Source organism: Petaurus breviceps, unplaced genomic scaffold, assembly GCF_028583685.1.
Source record: "Petaurus breviceps papuanus isolate PSGF00001 unplaced genomic scaffold, PetGlider_PUasm1.0 140, whole genome shotgun sequence".
NCBI classification, from domain to species: domain Eukaryota; kingdom Metazoa; phylum Chordata; class Mammalia; order Diprotodontia; family Petauridae; genus Petaurus; species Petaurus breviceps.
The window spans coordinates 44,147,665-44,168,563 of record NW_027185698.1 but is presented as its reverse complement, the minus strand read 5'-3'; the positions used below and the strand labels follow the sequence as shown (position 1 = coordinate 44,168,563).

At 34.9% G+C, this 20,899-nt stretch overlaps 1 protein-coding gene and 1 non-coding gene across 5 annotated transcripts in view; both read left to right on the top strand.

Moving 5' to 3' along the window:
- NSD2 (nuclear receptor binding SET domain protein 2) overlaps positions 1-19,934 on the top strand; it is a 137,180-nt gene extending 117,246 nt beyond the window's left edge. For all 4 annotated transcript variants that reach the window (XM_069071124.1, XM_069071133.1, XM_069071110.1 and 1 more), the window contains 4 exons: positions 5,946-6,087; positions 7,591-7,697; positions 9,059-9,263; positions 14,541-19,934. In XM_069071124.1, coding sequence (XP_068927225.1) covers positions 5,946-6,087; positions 7,591-7,697; positions 9,059-9,263; positions 14,541-14,812 — 726 coding nt within the window. In that variant the 3' untranslated portion in view covers positions 14,813-19,934. The remainder of the gene's footprint in view (positions 1-5,945; positions 6,088-7,590; positions 7,698-9,058; positions 9,264-14,540) is intronic.
- Positions 5,719-5,843, top strand: LOC138151544 (small Cajal body-specific RNA 23). The gene has a single exon (XR_011165856.1). It is a non-coding gene; the product is annotated as a small Cajal body-specific RNA 23 (non-coding RNA).
- Positions 19,935-20,899: the final 965 nt, after the last annotated feature.

Here is a 20,899-nt window from a genome sequence, read left to right as displayed (position 1 = left end):
GCTTAAACTTTTTCCATTCATGACCCTTTTTTGCCTGAGAAATTTTTACATGACACCAGGTATATAAGTATATAAGAAAGGTAAATAAATCAAACACTTACTGATAATAAATCATAAAGAAATATATTTTAAAACAATTCTTTGGTATACATATAATTTTACCATTTATTAAAGATGAAAGCAAACTTGGGTATTAGTGAGATGGATGTACTTGTTTATATTTACTTAAAGAATTAAATCTTGGTGGAATATCTGATACTGCAGCATATAGAATATCTTCCACATTTTTCAGAGTCAATCTATATTTTGACTTTATAATTGTTAGTGCTGAGAATACTACTTTGCATAAATATGTAGTACAAAATGGCAGAAGTACATTTAGCATCATTTCAGAAATTGTTAGAAATTCTGTCCTAATTTCAAGCCTAAATTCATTTTAAAATTTTGTATGTATGGTAAAAACACGGCAATTCATAACATACAATAGTCTCGAATCTGAGCTGGGGTGTTTACCGCATTGTTTGTTGTTGTTGCAAGACATGACAACATGCTCTATGCAAAGTGTGCATATTGTGTATTCAAAACCAAGGCTACAGTGAAGTTTCATGTTGTTACATGGGCAAGCACTGCCAGAAACACCTTGAATTCATTACATGTTTGATTTTGGATTAATTTTTGGTTGTTGCAAGCTCAGAAACGTTTTACTGTTACCATATATTTTGCAACCCCATATTCAGTTATGTGACACTATATGGGGTCGCAACCCATAGTTTAAGAAGTGCTGCTGTCAACCCCCTATAGTAGGACAAATTGGACAAATACAATCAGAAAAAAAAATTCACAATATCAATAGAAATAAACAAGGAAATGGTTATGCTTGAAGGAACTGTAGATAATGGACTAGTGTTAATACTCAGCATTTTTATCAAATGGCATAGAATTTAAATTCATTGTGGAAATTTCAACTGAACTTTGAAAGAGATGGCTAGTAATAAAATAGTAAAAGGAACCTTTACTGTTCAGAAGTATTGGGCAAACTTAAAGATGAACAAAAGGGAAAACACAGAACTAAAAACGAGATTTTATAAAGACTTAAAGTATCTTCTGAATAAAATATTAAAATGAACATTTTTAGTACCATAAGTTATCTAACTGTATGTTATTCCTCCCTTCAATTACATGTTAAAACAGTTTTTAATACCTTTTTTTCAAGTTTTGAGTTCCAAATTCTACCCCTTCCTCCTCTCCTCTCCCCCCTCCCTGAGAAAGTAAGCAGTCAGATATAGGTTATACATGTGCAATCAACCATATGTCATTACAAAAAATGGGAACAGAGAAATTATAGATACTTGTAGAAAAAATTATCAATACTAAAATACTTTAAAGAACCATATGCAATTAAAAATTGTAATCAATTTAGGGAAAACAAACAAATGACCAAAATGGAGATTTTAATGCCACTCTGAACAATGACTGGCTTAAAAAACAAAACAAACTGTTAATAAATAATAATTGTGAAAGTCTATGGTAATGATGAAACAACATACAAAAATTTCTGTAATGTAGCAAAAGCAGTCCTTAAAGGAAAAATTATGTCCCTGAGAAATCACATTAACCAAGTATTAAAAGAGAGAGGATTATGGAATGAAATATGAAATTTAACAGAAAATCAAGAAATGAATCCAAAGCACAAAGGAGGGAATTTTGAAAACAAGGGGAAAAAATAGCTAAATTGGAAAGCAGAAAAGCTATAAAACTAATAAAATCAAAATCTGACCTCATTAAAAGGAAAAGGTAGAGAAAATAAATTTAACAAAATTTTAAATGAACAAAGTGAAAGCACAACAAATTTTTAAAATGATCAGAACCATATGCCTGCAAAACAGAATTTAAAATAAAGAGGGTTCTTTTTGTTAAAAAAAAAAAAAATAGCCTAAATAACAGAATACCAAATAAGGAGTTTACTTAAATTTCAGAGAAATTAAACTAGTTTTAAAGGAACTAGAGGGGTGGGGAAGGTCCAGATGGATTTACAGAATTCCATCAAACTTTTAATGTTACACAAATTATTCTCAGAAGTCAAGAGGGGAAAAAAAAGTTCCTTTACGAGATGAATAGTCTTAATACCTTAAGATAGATAAGGATAAAGCAAAGTGAAATATATAGACCAATATTACTAATTAATATTGATTTTAAAAACAAATATAATCCCAGCAAAAAGACTAAAAAATCAATTTTGATTTATAATTAGGATGATTTATATTAGGAAAACAATAAGCACAGTGGTTTTCTAGAGTTTAGCACAAAGTCTGATACGTAGTGAATATTTAATAAATGCTTGTTGTTTGCTTTGTTGTCTAGTCTTTTCAGTCATGTCCATCTTTGTGACCCCATTACTGGAGTGGTTTGCCGTGTCCTTCTCCCAGCTCTTTTTACAGATGAGGAAACTAAGGCAAATAAAGTGACTTGCCCAGGGTCACACAGCTAGTAAGTGTTTGAGGCTGAATTTCAACTCAGGTCTTCCTGACTCCAAAGCCAGTGGGCCACAATGGTGCCCCTTGTTATCACATATACCATAACTTGTTAGCCAGTTAATCATATTAGTCAATAAGTGGTCAGCCAGCATTTATTGCCTGCCTGCTGGTCTTTGTGCTAATCACTGATGATACAAAAAAAGGTAAAAAAATAGAAAGTCCATGCTTTCAAGGCACTTACAGTCTAATGGAGGAGATGACATGTAACAACTATGTACAAACAAGATGTACACAGGAAAAATTAGAGATCATCAGTAGAGGGATGATACTGGGGGATCAGGAAAGGCTTTTGGAAGTCAAGTCCATGAGCATTAAGGGCCTAATGTATGCCAAGCACTAAAGATACAAAGGCAAACAACTGTCCTTGCCCTCTAAGAGCTCAATCAGATGGAGAAGACAACGGTGCACAAACAAGCTCTGTATAGGATCAGTAGGAAATAATCAACAAAGGGAAGTGTTGTAATGAAGAGGGACTGTGAAGGCCTTCCAGGAAGGTGGGATTTTAGTTTGGGATTTCATGGAAGCCAGGAGTTGGGAGATGAGGAGGGAGGAATAATATTGTAGGAATGGGGAACAGCCAGTGACAATACTCTTGAGTGTGAAGATGGAATATATTGTTTGAGGAACAGATAGGAAACCATTGTGACTGGACTGTAGGACCAAGAGGGGAGTAAAATATAGAAGACTAGTAAATTAAGACCATATAATTACAATTATATATGCAAAGGTAAAATACTAGAAGATTTCCTAATATAGGAATAAACTAAGAATGCATATTTTTTTATTTTTCCCCAATTACATATTAAAACCATTTTTATCATTTTTTTAAAGTTTTGAGTTCCACATTCTATCCCTTCCCTCTTCTATTCCCTCCTTGAGACAATAAGCAATTCAGTATAGGTCACATATGTGCAGTCATGTAAAACATTTTCATATTAGTCATTTTGTATAAGAAGACTCAAAACAACAAAAAGAATGAAAGAAAGAGAAAAATAGTATGTTTCAGTCTATATATAGACAATATCAGTTCTTTCTTTGGAGGCAGGTAGCATATTTCATCATGAGCCTTTTGGGATTGTCTTGGATCATCGTATTGCTTAGAATTGCTAAGTCATTCACAGTTCTTTATCATACAATATTGCTGTTACTATGTACAATGCTCTGGTTCTGCTCATTTCGCTTTATGTTGGATCATTGTATTGCTTAGAATTGCTAAGTCATTCACAGTTCTTTATCATACAATATTGCTTTACAATGCTCTGGTTCTGCTCATTTCGCTTTATGTCCATTTATGTAAGTCTTTCCATGTTTTTCTGAAATCATCATGCTTGTCATTTCTTATAGCATGATAGTATTCCATCATGATCATATAGCTTATTTAGCCATTCCCCAGTTGATGGGCATCCCTTCAATTTCCAATTCTTAACCACCACAAAAGAGCTGCTATATAAGTGCAAGGTCCTAAAAACAATGCCAAAGTACTCATGATGAAAAATGCCATCCACATCCAGAGAAAGAACTATGGAGTCTGAATGTAGAGCAAAGCAGACTATTTTCTTTTTTTTGTTTTTGTTAATTTCTCATGGTTCCTTCCGTCTGTTCTAATTCTTCTATATAATATGACTAATGTGAAAATATGTTTAATAGGAATGTATATGTAGAGCCCATATCAGATTGCATGCTGTCTTGGAGAGGGAGGGGGAGAAAATTAAAAACTTAGGGAAGCGATTGTTGAAAACTAAAAATAAACTTTTTAAAAAAGAGCTGCTATAAATATTTTTGTACATATAGGTTCTTTTTCCTCTTTTTTTTTTAATCTATTTGGGCTACAGACCTAGCAGTGGTATTGCTGGATCAAAGGGTTTGCACGGTTTGATAGTTTTTTGGGACATAGTTCCAAATTGCTTTCCAGATGACTGAATCAGTTCACAACTCCAGCAGTGTCTTAGTGTCCCAATTTTCCCACATCCCCTGCAACATTTATCATTTTCCTTTTTTGTTATATTAGCCAATCAGAGAGGTGTGAGGTGGTACCTCAGGATTGTTTAAATGCATATATTTTAGAAATGCTAGCAATAGCAACAAGATGAGAAAAAGACACAAAAAGGAGACAACCTGCCAACATGATGGTTTATTTAGAAGATCCTAAAGAATCAAGAAATAAACTAATTGAGACAGTAGCCCTCAATAATGGATCAAGACACAAAATAAACCACACAAAAATCTTTATGTTTCTATTTAGTAATTACAAAATTCAGAAGAACATAACAGGAGGGGAAATCCTATTCCAAATAACTACAGAATGCATAAAATGTCTGGGGCTTAATTTATCAAGAGTACAAATAGACTTGTATAGATATAAAGAACAATTTAACTAGAGGGATGATCAATGCTTATGGTTGGACCATGCCAATAAAATGCCATAAAAATGGCAATACCTAAATTAATTACAAACCAAATGCTATATCAGTGAAGCTACCAGATGATACTATAGAACCAGACAAAATTAATTTGGAGGAGCAAAATATCTAGAATCGTAAGGGAAATAATGAAGAAAAGTAGGAACCAAATGGAAATAGTACTTCTAGATCTCAAATTATACCACAAAGCAATATTCACATCAGTTTGGTTCTGGTATAAAAAATGTTAAAGTAGAATAGACTAGCAGGTGGAAAACAGAATCAGAATTAGTTGGACTTGATAAACTATAGGACATTAATAACTTAGAGAAGCTACCTAACTGCTAGTTTAACTGGAAAACTGCTTGTCAGAAATGAGGTTGGTACCAGCTGATTTATATACTACAAAGCTCCAAATAGGTGACTTAAATATATTAAAAGTCATACCACAAAAAAAGTGAAAAGAGATTCAGATGAGATATCTACCTTTTATAGTACAGTATGGAGTACAGTATGGTAGAGAGTTCTTAACCCCACAAAAGATAAAACAGATGAGTTCAGTTATGGTTTTGGTATCACTGCCTTATGGAAATGAATTAAATTGGTTTCCCTTTTAATTTGGTGGCATATTGTCTCTCACTCTTCCTCTTAATTTGATACTAATTTTTTAATATCTCTTCTATTCATAAATAACTCCTATGTAGACTAATGATAATGTAGCTTATGTACAAGGTTGATGCCGAATGTGTTTTTAAAATGTCTTAGTCATTCTGTTATTTTTAACACTGCTCACTAAAACTTAGTCCCTTCCATGTGGTTGTGACAGCCAGTAAGTGAGCTAGATAATTAGTACTGGATTGGGGGTGTCATATACCAGCTCATATGATATACCACAGTTTTCAGTACAACAAATAAGATTTACCTGCAGTTTTTATTTTCTTTAAGAAAAAAAGATACAACTTTTCAAAGTTTTACCTAACATATGTCTTGAAATTGGTATTCTCACTTTTAGGACCGGATAATTGATGCTGGTCCCAAAGGAAACTATTCCCGATTCATGAATCACAGCTGCCAGCCAAATTGTGAGACTCTGAAATGGACAGTAAATGGAGACACTCGTGTGGGATTGTTTGCTGTATGTGATATTCCTGCAGGTATGCTGGGTTTGGGGTAAAGAAAGACCTCATTGCCACCATTTGTGAACAGGCCCAAGGAAATTCAATCAGTTCTAACAATTTACTATTTTTAAAGCACCAGCTATCCCTGGGCCATTCCCCTGACCTCTGTCAGCCCTAGTTTCCTCATCTGTAAAATAGAATTAATAATAATCTGCCTCTCAAGACTGTTGAAAGGATCAAATGAAATTAACATGTGTAAAGCACTCTGCAAACCTTGAAGCACTATCTAAATGTTAGCTATTATTATTAATTATACAGTTTCGATTAGTCTTCGTTCCTGTTTCCATAGATCTGATAGTTCAGTAAAGATATAAGACATATTAGCAGCATTAAATAAATGTAGAACCCAGTAATACATAAGTTCACTAATAGGATGAAAAACAATGTTATATAAAGCTTGATGTGGGAGTATCAGCCAAGATCATTTACCAATAGGAGAAATCAAAGACTTCTTGGAGGATATGACATTTGAGTTGTGATTTAAAGGGAGGTAGCCTAGGATGACATGAAGAGGCTTATTAGGAAGACAGCAAGAACAAATTCACCAAATATGAATGGAAGTGCCATGAATATAGATTGTTTGGTAAACCAATATAACCTTGAAAAGTGGGACACAGGGGCAAGCTAGGTGGTGCAGTGAATAGAGCACTGGCCCTGGAGTCAGGAAAACCTGAGTTCAAATCTGGCCTCAGACACTTGACACACTTATTAGCCACGTGACTTTGGGCAAGTCACTTAACCCCAATTGCCCTCCAAAAAATAAAATAAAAATTTGGGGTGGCTAGGTGGCAAAGTGAGTAAAGCGCTGGCCCCAGAGTCAGGAGGACCTGAGTTCGGTTCTGGCCTCAGACACTTAACACCCACAGAAAAATACTAGTCCTGTAACCTTGGGCAAGTTACTTAACCCCAATTGCCCTCCAAAAGGCAAAAAAGAAAAAAAAAAGAATTGGGACATTTTGGGTGTCCAGGTAGCACAGCGAGTAAGAGCACTGGCCCCAGAATCGGGATGACCTGGCATCGAATCTGGGCTCAGACACTTAGCACCCACCCAGAAACACCTGGCCCTGTAACCTTGAGCAAGTTACTTAACCCCAATTGCTTTAAAAAAAAAAAAAGTGGAACATACCAAATTGTGGGTGGTATTGAATATCCAGCAAAGGGATTTGAACATACAATAAATTGCTTTCCCCTCTCCTTTCTGATAAGAGAATTGTGTAGTTTCTACAAAAGGATTAAAAAAAAATAGGATAATGTACTCCCCCACCACGTCTATAGTTTTGTTTCAGCACTTAAGTTACTTTGTTGTGAAGGATTTTATCTTTCTTGGTCTTTTAAAAATAATTTCAATAAATAAATTTGGATATTCATGTATTAAGTATATTTGAATATACATATTAAAACTAATAGAATACAATTTGTGATCATAATTATTATTGAAAGAAGATAAACATTTTCATGCTAATGAGTTTCTTTTCCCAGGGACAGAACTGACTTTTAATTACAACCTTGATTGTCTGGGCAATGAAAAAACTGTCTGTCGATGTGGTGCCTCTAACTGTAGTGGATTCCTTGGTGATAGACCAAAGGTATGGCAATACTTTAATTAAATTTTCTTCTCTTTTCTTTTAAAGCAGGGGTAATTAAATCGCATACCAAGATGCATGGCAAGATAAATTTCCTTAATGTATACAGGAATGTACATGTTATGTGGTACAAGTTTCCCCCCTTCCCCCATGAACTTTATTTGCTTCAAATAAATATGCCTTAATAAATGGTGGCATATAGAAAGTTGGTCATTGGTCAATCCTAAAGAGAACTCCTAAAAATTGTCAATTTCCTCATTTAATAATCTATGTGACTAGAATAGGAAGGGTATACAATTCTTAATATTTATTTGGAAAATAGAGGCAAAGGTAGTTGAGAAGCAATGGAAGACACCTAACTTTTCTCTACAGATTTTTAGAGGTGTAATATTTTTTGTGCTTAACTAAAGGTTACATATATCATATAAAGGTTACATAATCAGTTAACATTGTTATTTACTTCCTTGTTCAAGAATATGTATTATCATTGGGTCTGGCAAAGTTTAAAAAAACAAAACAAAACATTCCGTGTGCCAGAGCTTCTCTGCAAGACCATCTAAGGCAAGGGTAAGGAATCTCTGACCGGAGGGTCATTTTCAGCTCTTTACATAGTGTCACCTGGTTTTTGAAGTATTGTGACTCAAATTACTTGTCCTGTTACCCAGAGCTGATGCTTTTAAATTATGTTCTGTGTTCTTAATTTTAGAAGTTGGTGAGTATAACATTTCATAATTTTTATTTCTCGTAGGTAGGAGAGTGGGATTGATAATGGAAAAGTAAAGTACTAATGTAAATTGTATTTATATGTGACCTTCATTGATTCTATGTGTCAATTGGGAGGTCTATCTAGGCTTCCTCTGACAATGAGCAAGTCATATCAACTTTCCGTTCCTCAATTCCCTTTATGTGGTTGAGAGAAAAGCACTTCATCAACAATAAAACATGAATTTGTTGTCATTAGTTATCCTAAAGGAGAGGGTAAAAATTATTCACCCTTTCTATAATCTGTTAATACCTTTGTTGCAAGAGGGCTATCTCATTAGTTCTTATATTTGCTTTTCAATTTCACTGTTCTTCTTTTTAGTGTATTAAAGTAAATTAAGCCTAAAATGAATATTTTATATGAGATACTTTTTTATTTATTCAAACTGATTTAATAACAATAATTTTAAAAATCTCCCCCACCATGGAATTTATCCTAGTTACTTTCATGTCCCAATAGGGAATTTTCTAAAATTTCTTCTTGTGATTTTGAATCTCTTGAATTATTAACATTTCCTCTAACCTACTAATGTGGAGTGTTTTGTTTTTTTTTCAGTTTAGATAATTTTTTTTAAGTAAACACAACTTATTGTTTACCCTAGAACTCAGCTGCTCTTTCTTCAGAGGAAAAGGGCAAAAAGACCAAGAAAAAGACAAGGAGACGTAGAACAAAAGGTGAAGGAAAGAAAGAATCTGAAGATGATTGTTTCCGTTGTGGTGATGGGGGTCAACTGGTACTGTGTGATCGGAAGTGTTGTACTAAAGCTTATCATCTCTCCTGTCTGGATTTGGTTAAACGACCTTTTGGTAAGTTATAACTGCATTTACACATATTGTCTTTCTAGAATGTTTTTTAAATTAACATGTTTGTATACTTTCAGATACTACTTTGACTTGACATGTTTCATCTTAATTTCATCATATTGCAAATACATCATTATTTATAGATAGGATGAAGAGACTTCTTGACTTTCAAGTCATTGCTTTTAACCAGTTAAACATTTATTTGCTTTCAGTTTCAATCGTATTTTAAATATTTAATTTCATCTATCTTTTCTTTCTCAAGCACTTTGAGCAGTTTCAATATTCCTCCCTTGGTTTACAGTGTCTGTACAGTTAAGCAGTGATTCTTTCTAATTATACAGTCTCATGAGTTGAAGGAATGATCCAGATCATCTAGTTCAGCTTTTCCTTTGAGGACAATGAATTATCTCTATAATCTCCCAACTAACTGGATTGAGAAGGCTCTTCATGACTTAAAGACTTAAAGGAGTGATAACCATACTAGTCCTCAAGGCAAACCATTCCATTTTGGAGATTTCTGACTTTATTCTGACAGTTATTCTTTATATTGGCAGAAGCCTACTTCCTTGTGATGTATACTCATGGGTCCTGGCTCTGCCTTCCCAGGCCCCAGAAAATAACAATAATCCTTTTTTCCACATGAGATTCCTTCAGATAGAAGAATGTCTTGTCTTTTCCCATCTCACTCACAATGAAGTCTGCTCCACATTAGTAGATATCCTGATGTCTTGTCATCCAGTGCACATGTGGCTTAGTGTTGAATCCCCTTTTCTCGCTCCTTTGCCCATACTCTGTCTTGTCCAGATTCATTCTATATAACATTCCCAGAACTGAATGTAGTAGGCCAGATGTTATTTAACCAGGATGGAGAACAGCCAGATTATTACATCCTAGGTTCCAGACATTTGACTTCTGCTCATTGTTGTCAGCTTACATTCACCGTAGAAGCCACAACCCAGTGTTCGTCCTCATCCCCCATTCTTTTCATGTAAACTTGTCTAGCTGTATCTTCTCCCTTCTGCTCTTGGAGAAATAATTATTTGAATCTGAGTTCAGAAATTCATAGGCTTGTCAAATGATATCATATCACAATCTGCCTACTATTCTAACCTATTGAGATCTTTTTTCATTGTGATTTTTGTCCTCCTTTGTATTATACTTTTCCTCCTACCTTTGTGTCATATTCCCAGTTTCACAAGCACTCCACCTTCTCCTGAATCTCAGTCATTGCTAAAAATAGTAAACAGAGCAAGTGGAGGTCAGAGTCCTGTGACTGGAAACCTCCTTTAGGGTGACATTTATCAGGTAACACTCCTTTGTAGCCTTCCACACTTTATGTATCTGCTCAGTGTTACTGTCAGATTCTCATCTCTTCACCTGGTCCATGAGGATGTTTCCAGAGACAAGGCCAAAGCCTAGATGAAACTCATTCTCTTGATCTTGAGGTTGGCTCAACATGACCTTAGTGAAACTGTGCCAGGAGTGGACCCTCTGGTGCAGAGGGAAAAGCCCTGCATGTGAAGCTTTAGGACCCGAGTTTGAATCCTAGCTGTGTCCCCAGGCCTCCACTTCCTCACTTGAGGTGGAGTTGGATTCCATGACTCCTAACATTTCCAAGACTAGAGCTGATCTCAAGTATTCCTTCTTCCCCTCCTCCTCCTCATGATACACCTCAGTTTTGTGCAGGGATTTAAGATAAAAGTACTTTCCTCACCAAAACTCCGTAAGGTAGGTTTGTCATACTCATTTTGCAAGTTCTGCAGAGTTAAGTGACTTATCTACGGTCCAACAGGACCTGCCTTCCATAAGGATCATATCCTCACTTTCTAAATAGTAAGAAATAGCCACTTTGATAAATACCCAAAATGACAACTCATCATAGTTCATTATTTGGGGGCTCCTTCCAATGGGGCCCTATCCTATGTGAGTCATCTATGTCTTCCCAAAAGTTCATCCCAGAAGGCCCACCCAGTGTGCTGGAGGGAGGCCTTCCTCATAGTTGCCATAGATTGGGCACCTCTTTTTGTTATGAAAGAGGCCATTTTTTACTCATGTTCTTTGGAGTTTGTTGGTTATATATTAACAGCAGGCCTGCACAACATATGGCCCATGGGCAGCCTGTTTTACATCATCTACATTTTTCTTGGATCACCTGAAATCCTTTTGAGGGCCGTATGTTGTGCAGGCCTGTGTTACAGCCTTCTCATACCTACCACATACCTTTCTGTTTCCCTGTTCAGAGCACACTATATACTTAGCACACTGCCTTATTCATAACAAGTGCTTAACAAAAGTATGATTAAATTTAATGGGAAAAATGAAAAATAGATCCTTTTCTGGGAATCACCATCATGTGGTTATTAGCTATATACGGGTTTGACAGTACACTTTCCCCCACTAGATGGCACTGTTGAATCTTTAGGCAAAATCCTGACTTAAAAGACTGAAAGCAGCAAACTCCTGTGTGAAAATGGAAATACACATCTCTTTTAGACAACATTGGCACTAACTAGATTAGCAGAACAGTACAAAATTGTGTATTTGAGCCTAGATGTGCCTCACAAATATTTTAAAAGGATCATTCTTTCCACTACATTCAGTTCTCTTTTAAGATGATTTTAGAATCTGAGATGCCAAGAGGCCATCGTCTGTACTGCTCAGCTCATCCCTGAGCAGGAGTACTTGTTATGGTTCTTGGAATTCGTGTTCCTTTAGCCTCTACTTGAAGAGTTCCAGTTATGAGGACCTATCTTGCCATTCATTTTTTTTTCTGTTAAAATGACGTTATCGTTCAATTAACTAGTTAAAATAAGATGCTCAGAGGAATTAGATAGGGGAGGAGGGCTGGTAGCTCTGGTAACCTACTTTCATCAGGAATGGGTTTAAGAGGGAATAATACATATTTAGAAGAATATAAAAGTCTTCTAAATTCAAAAGAAATAAAATGGTAGGGGCATAGAGAGAGGAAGTAGAGGACAAGGGAAGGATCTTTAGAGGAGAGGGTGAGGGAATAGATAAAATGGGGCATAGAAGGGTATTTAGATTGATTGATTGATTAAAGAAATTGGGGTTAAGTAACTTGCTCAAGGTTACACGGCCAGGTGTTTTTGGGTGGATGCTAAGTGTCTGAGCCTGGATTCTATCCAGGTCATCCCGACACTGGGGCCGGTTCTCTTACTCGCTGTGCTACCTGGCTGCCCCAGTATTTAGATTTATAATAATGGGAGGATGGGGAGGGATCCTTGGAAAGAGCAGGCAAGGTAGTTGGTAGAAGTAAAGTAGAGGAGGCAGGAGGGGTAGGAAACGAGATATAATCATACATAAATAGCAGAGATTAGGAGTAGAATAGGTTCGGAAAAGTACATATCTATATATGTATATGTGTAGATATATATAGCTTTAGAGAAATATATCTAAATTTTATTATATGACCTTCTGAGGGGAGTTGGGGAGAGGGAGAAAAAAGAACAAAGTAAAAAAGTGCACAGCAGAGTACAAAAGAAAACTCACAAGGAAGCAAAGACGGACAGTCCTCAACACAATGAGTATTATTTATCATATAGACTTTATTGAAATGAAAATTTATTGTTACATATTTTGAATCCTCTCTTATGTTTTGCAATGCACACAATATGCTTTTTTTCCTTTCTAACTTTGTATTTAAGTTTGTGGCATGTTTTTGTTTCTTTATTCTATATTTGTGTTCTGACTTTTGTGACAAAAAATTTTTTTTGGAAAAAAAATAAGATGCTATAACAGATATAAATCTCTTTTTTTAAAAACATCTTTATAACAAAATTAGTTATAAACATAGCCATTTGTTAGAATATTTTAACTTGATCCCAGGGCCTTCTTAAATTCTAAATCCATAATTTTGTGAAATAGTTTTTTTCTTTTAGGTAGGTAAGTATTGCTTTACCCAAAACTGTGGTTTAAGAAAATTCTGCTTTCTAGAAATATTTTCAAGAAAAATCACTATTTAAAATCATCATACTGGTTTAACATACATTGCATACCTAATGCTAATCCTCAGTGAGAGCAGTAGATGGATCAATTTTGTGAAGATGCAGATGATCGCGTATGAATGTAATATATTTTTAACTCATAAGAAGTGACTAGACTTCATCAGAGTCTGAGTCACAGACAGCGCTATATTAAGAAATGTTATTAGGGGCAGCCAGGTGGCTCAGTGAGTAAGAGCACCGGCCCCAGTGTTGGGATGACCTGGGGATCAAATCCGGGCTCAGATACTCAGCACCACACCCAGAAATAACTGGCCGTGTAACCTTGAGCAAGTTACTTAATCCCAATTGCTTAAAAAAAAAAGAAATGTTATTCTACTAGAGTCTCTGAAGTACTTGTAGTTGTGGAGCACATGAAAATACAAGTAACCAAGAAGCAACTTTTCATCATGGATGAAGAGCTTTATGGAGGATTTGAGATCAAGTAGCATATACCAGGTTTTTACCCTGGTCAAATCTTTTTTTTTTTTTTTGGGAAGGGGGAAGGCAGGGCAATTGGGGTTAAGTGACTTGCACAAGGTCATATGGCTAGTAAGTGTTAAGTGTCTGAGGCCGGATTTGAACTTAGGTCCTCCTGATTCCAGGACTGGTGCTCTATTCAGTGAGCCACCTAGCCACCCCAACCCTGTTCAAATGTTGTAAGCTTCCATTCCATGCCCTTAGGCAATTCCAAAATTAAGTGGCAGATCTAGTATTAATCTACATTGGTAGAGGGCGTGCCCTCACCAGGAGTTCCTTATATCAGTGAAATCATAGCTCTAGTCCAAAACAAAAACATTATTTTTTTTTTAAAGAAACCAGAAAGAACCAGTGACTCATTGGTGGGACTTTTGTGCCCGCATACTTATTGCTATGATTGTGGCCTTTTTCATAGATCTCTGTGAAACTCATGATTAGTTTTTAGTTTTCAATTCGTTTTTACTGATTAGTGCTATGCCAAGGTTATTCTAATTGTTACACTGTTGTTGTTTTTTTTAATTTGTCTGACACATGGGAAGGCTGCCATATCTATGGAATTTAATGAATATGCATTGAATTTAATTTAACGAATTAAATTGATTAATTAAATTAATTGAATTTAATTTAATGAATATCATCGGCATGATAATAAGAGCTAATCTCAGACATTTTTTGAATCTTGTTCTACCCCAGAAGGTGTCAATATATAGGCAAAAGTCTTAACTACTGATGTTTTGTGTTTGGGGATTTTAAAAAATTCTAACATTTATGAATATTAATGTTTCATTTTTGGTTGCAGGGAAATGGGAATGCCCTTGGCATCATTGTGATGTATGTGGCAAACCATCAGTTTCTTTTTGTGATTTCTGCCCAAATTCCTTTTGCAAGGACCACCAAGATGGGACAGTCTTCAGCACCACACAAGACGGACGGTTATGCTGCTCTGAACATGAGTTTGGAGTGGAATCTATTAGAAACCCAAAGACTGAGAAACCCTTCCCAGAACCAACCAAGTTGAAGCCCAAGAGAAAGAAAAGAAGGTGTTGGAGGAGAAAAACAGAGTACAAATAGTGACAGACTTCAGGGGTTTTGTGTGTTTGTGCGTGGTTTGTTGTTTTTTTTTTTTGTTTGTTTTTAACTGCCAACACTATCTTGTAGATACAAGGGTCTATCTTGTGAATAGGGTCAACGAAGGACACAGTTTTACATATCTAATAAGTGTACAGGTTTCATTTTGGGGGAAAGCATTTTTAAATCCACTGAGCCATCTCTAGCAGTTTCTGCTGTATCTGCACTGATAATGAATTGTGGTATACACAATTCAGAATTTTTCAGGACAAACAAAACTTATTACACAACATTACAGTTACACTTGAATTTCTAAGAATGTAATGGTTCCCTCCTGCATTTGGGGATAAAAAAGGCATGATTGAAAAAAAATTGACGCCTATTTTCCACTTCACTTGAAAAGTATGTGGGGTAGAAAACCATATTTCCTAAAAGAAAACACTTCTAGTGTTTAACAAAAATAGCTTGACCTTTGCTCAGTGTCTTTATTCAGAAGATACCACAGTGATGTCTGTTTCAAAGGTTTTAACTTGGTTTCCTCTGAAACAGTGAGTTTGGTCATCTCTCCTGCTTTTATAAAAAACAGCAAACTGTAAAACTTTTTTTGTTAATGTGAAATATTTTCTCAGAAATGTATATCCCTTTATAAGGAGAGGAGCACCCTAGGATAGTGAGGGGGGATTTTAGAGGATTTTTTTCATATTCTTTTTTTCCTATTTATAGATTACAACTAAAATATAAGTAACACTTTAGTCTTCAGAGCTGTAAGAGTCTCAAACTTGGAACAACAACTTTTCCTAAAATGGCCACTGTGGTGAAAATTGTATCACCTCATGGGCATATCTTTTGAATGCACAGTCATCTTGTCATCATTCTTCACCATTTTGGGAAAACGCTTTATATATTTTTTTATTTGGTTTTTCTTTAATGATTTTTTATTTTGGCTTTTAATCTCAAAATATATATTTGCTAAGCCTCATTTCACAAATTATTACTAATTGAAATGTATGTTTACTGATGATATCCTGATTTTTCATTACAAAAAAAAATGTGAACTTGACTATTATAGGGACATTAGACCTGCCATGTGTATGTTTCCATTTAGGCTAAAAGTAAAATAAATAATTGAGGGAAAAAATGATTTTATGTACTGTTTCCTGCCCCATAGTTGTTTTGATATAAGGATGGGCAGAGTTGCTAACAAGTTCTGACCTGTGCAATCATGATCCAACCCAGATGCCCCTAGTTTATGCCCATTTAATGTTTTATACGTACTAGCATAGTTTGCCTTTATAGTGCAGATCTGTTATGTAGCCCTTTAAAAAAAATGAAGCATAGTCTATCATAAAAATGTATATTTTTTCAAAACTATTTTTTCAGGGTTTGAAAGATTTAGATTTTAGAATTATTGATGATTAAAGCTATTTCCATTACATGCAAATTTTGTGGGTCTTTTTTCATTTAAAACTTGAATTGATACTGGTCTAAAATATGCCATTATCCAACATTATAATATAAAAACTTTTTTGGGGGGTATAGCTGAATAATTGTTTTGCTTTGATTGTGGAACAAAATTTATAAACAATAGGGGGAAGGTTATCTTTACCCTCTTTCACTTCTTTGTTTCAAGTTAAGATTTTTTAAGATGGGACAAGTCTTACACTGATTTCCATTGTGAGATTTTTTTTTGTTTCTATTTTTTCAACAAGTAAAAGAACACCCAGCCATGGTGTTAATATTTGAGAGATAATAAGTTCCCTTTTTAAAAAGTATTTTTTTTTCTGCTCTGAGAATTCATTCTGATATTTCGAAGTTTGAGGTATAAACTCCAAAGAGCTCACAGTTTATTTCTTGTCCCTCTATTCCCTCCCATTACATCCAAGGTTATTTTGGTTTAAAAGGAGGGAATTAGGGGTATCACAGGGGAATGATAGCAAGGTGACTGAAGGGGAAGAAGTAAAGAAAAAATGAGCGTCTCTTAACAGCTTTTTTTTTCCTCTAAGAATGAAGGAAATACTTGAGAAGCAACTACTTTTAACATCTAAGAATAAAATCCATTTTGAAAAGGAATTTACAAAAACCTACTTTTGGCAATGATAATTATGAAAATTGACACTGAAGTCAAGTGGATTTTGAAATTCAGTTTAACTGTATTCTTTGCTTTATTAGATTGCTATGTATCACTGGTTATAAGAAGTAGAAGAGCATTATAACTGTCCATTTTTGTGACCAGGCAGGTAAACACCAATAGGCACCTCATAGGTGACTTGAGCGTTTCTCTGCAGAAACTGCCAAATGTTTGAGAGGTGGACTATGGATAAATGGGCCTGTTTATTCCATGTTAATCATATCTGGCATGAGGGGAGGCCATCAGAGTTTCCAGTGCATTTGCCCAAGCCCTGTACATATTAACCTGCCTGCAGATATGTAGCCACTTTTAACAACTTTGTTGAGCACTGAATGTTTAAGAAAAAATTGACTTCACTGTTGGTAACTATGGTGCTGTTCCCAGACCTCACTGCTTCCACTCCCAACTAAAATACATGTATGTGCCTCTGAAAGACATTTTGGGGCACTTAGTCACTTAGTGGCATTAACATTCTTTTGCTTATGTTTATGTTGTTAATTTCTAGAAATTATACTCATTCAGTGGAAAATTACCAAGATAATTTTCCTTTTAGAATTAGCCTCTTAGAAATGTTTGAGGCAGATATAAAGGATTTGTTCATGAAAATAATATGCACCTTATCCCCTAGAAGTGAAAAGATGTTAAAAGGAAAAGAACCTTACCATTTTTCTTCTCTGGAATTCAAGCAGCATGCAAAATACTGTGTATTAAAAACCAAACGTGTCAAATGATAGAATTAGCCAATGCTAATTAATTTTGCAAAATAATAATCAATTTTAAGAGTTTTGAAATGTATTATTATAGACCTACCTACCTATTGTGAAGGTGACTGGCTGTTTTCTTAACAAAATTTGAATTGTTTTTAATCAGTCAAAATATACTATTTCCTCCTAATTTTTAATGGGCAAGCTTTGAAACATTATAGTAAGTTAACTGTCGGCAGTATTTTTAATACTAAGAAGTATATTCTGTTAGCGTCATTTCCAAATTCTTTTATGATCTGGGTTAGAAAGTCTCTAAAAAGAATGATCTTTTTTACAGATTTCTTTCTCTAAGTGATCCTTTTAAAAAAAATGAATTTTCTATATTGCAATTTTCCACATGTTTCTATTTCAGAGTAAGGCTACAAACATTGACAAAATGAAATTTTCTTTTTTGGATGAAAGAACTAGCTATAGCACACGTTAGCTTTTTTAAGTTAATATTTCAAAGTTTTCACTTAATTGGTTCTCAGAGAGTTTGGGGAACATTTATAGAGATTTTGATTATGACCACCCAAAAATCAGCTTCCATCTTTTGGGTGCTTCTATCTTTGAATTACTTAGGATATTACTTTAATCTTTGGGTACCAGGGATTGATAAAGGGTCTGAAGTTAGATTTTACAAATAGGCAAAAGCTTACCCAATCATCTTTAATCAGACTTGTTTTAAAACCAGTCTTCTATAAAGTATCCAACCCTAGTCCCAAATATATGCCATCTCAGGCCTTTGTAAGATATAGATGCTACTCTTGACTATTGTACAGACTACAACTCTTTAGTTCATGAATTCTCCAGTTGGGACATAAAATATTTGTGGGGTAGTTGGGTCTCTTCGAACTTTTAATAAAATTGTCCAGTCCTCTGAACAGTTGAGTATAATAGAATACAGTTGCATTTTTGCTTATATCCCAGTTACATTAAATGCTACTCTTTTCCTGGATGTTTATCTATAATAATATTAAGGACTGCATGCTCAGGTTTGAGTTTGTGGAATTTTTTGAAGTATTTACCCTGAGGAGCCCAAGATATATACAATTCCCCCAACTTTCAGACTACATTATTTTCAGAAAATTAAATGAATGTTAATGCAAAAGACTTTGTATCAGTTTCCAAATATCTTCATCCTATGTGAAATGAAACCTGCATGGTACTTATGTGAATGTTGGGAAAAATATAGTCAGATTTTTGTACAACCCATTTAGCTAAATGGTGTATAAATTCTACCCTGTTGAGATGTGAAATAATGTTGTTAGAAACAACAAAAAAAGTTATGTTTTGTTTGTTTACCTCTAAACAAGTTCCATTTACAGTAATGTCAGGTATTAGAAAGTTATATGAATGTTGGATGATGGCCCCAAATTTAATTTGTTAGCCTAGGAATAAATATTCCATTTGGGGGACATACTGAGATGTAGAGTTTTTGAATTGCATAACGTTACATTGGAGGGGGAGGGAGGGGAATGGAAGAATAGCTTTTAAAGGGGAAACTTGTGTTTGAGAAAAGTGTGTGATTATTTTTCTGTATAAAATGAAGAAGAGGTTTGTCTTTAACCTTCTTTTCTACAGAAGTCTGTTCAATGTTTTTAATTGTCTTTTGACTATTTCTATTACTTTTTATTAGGACTCAAATGCTACTGACTCAGTGTTTTTCATCCCAAGGATTCTGGTATAAATGACTAAATTAAAAGTGTTGTAAGGAAAAATTTACAAGGAAGTTCTGTCACTGTCAGTACTTTAAAATCCAAATTAATTTGAGAAAGAATCCTCAACCTGTACAGAATGCCATCATTTACAAAGGCAGATATAATTGGCCCTCTAAGAAGAATCAACTTTTGGGACAAAATTTAAAAGACCTTTCTGTTGGGGCAAGGTGAAACTGAATGATGAAGGTCCAAGAAACTCCTCTCATTGTTGTGACTATAGACTGAATTCTCAGTTTCCAAACCATGCTCTAGAACTCTTTAAAAAATTATCCCTTTACCTTGTTTACTACAACATATGTGGCAAAAATTAACCCCGTTTTACAGCTTGGTGCATGGCATTGTCAACGCTTGCAGAGTTCTGTATCCCAGACATGTTATGCACATGTTCCATAGCCTCATAACAGTGCCAATAAGTATAACTTTTCTACTTGGGCTATTATATGTGGATTACTGTTTTATTTTGGAAAAATGTAATTTTATAGTCAATTTGGTTCAAGAAGTACTCATTAAAGGTGAAATGTTCACATACCAAAGACCTAATTGGAATTGTTTTTATTACCATTTAATTCAGACTTTGTGTGTGATCAGTTACAGGAATCAGTTGAGCACCTATTGAGAGGGCACCATATAGGTCCAGGATGTCAAGTGCTTCAATTAGTCAGAGATGTTCCAAGATAGGCCTTGCAAGGGAATAAAATAATCTGTGTGCAGGAACAAATCAATGCTTAATAAGGGATAATGTTAAAAACAAATCTTGTCATAAAGTATTTCAGTAAACCTTCTTGGAAGTACAGATTTGGTAATGAGAGGCAAGTTGAACTACTACCAAAAAAATCTTGGGAGGATTTAGAGCAGAAAAAAGACCTTTATGATCATCTCATTTAAACCCCTCATTTAAAGTCAAATGACTTGCCCAAGGTAACACATGAAGTAACTAGCAGAGATGAATTCTGAATCCAAGTTCTCTGGACTCCAAAGCTGTTTTTACTATTCCAAGTTGTCTGAGTTAGTCTGTTCACTGTCCAATTTATAACATTGTTCTATAAGGTTAAATTTCCTTGAGTTTTTTGTTTTTAAATCAAGCATTTATCAAATGCCTGCTCTCTGTCAGGTGTGGTTCTAGGGATACCAAAGACAAAAATGGACCAATCCCTATTCATCAGGAGCTCACATTCTGTGAAGAGAGATGTGTACATAAGTACATACAGAGTTAGACAAAAGAAATGGAAGGTAGCTGGACATACTGAGCATATAGTAGAGCTTGAGGAAATCGGGAAAGGCTTTGTGTAGAAGGGGGTGCTTAACTGGTCTTGAAGAATGTGAAAGGTTCTGAGGTAGAGGTGAGGAGGAAGTACTTTTAAGGAATGGCCAGTGCCAGGCCATGGAACCATGTGGTGCTTTGTGTGAAGAAGAGATGGCCAATTTGACTGAACCAGCAGAGAGCAATGTATAACATAGTAGGAAACCTTAGGCTGAGAGCAGTTTATCAAAGCCAGTT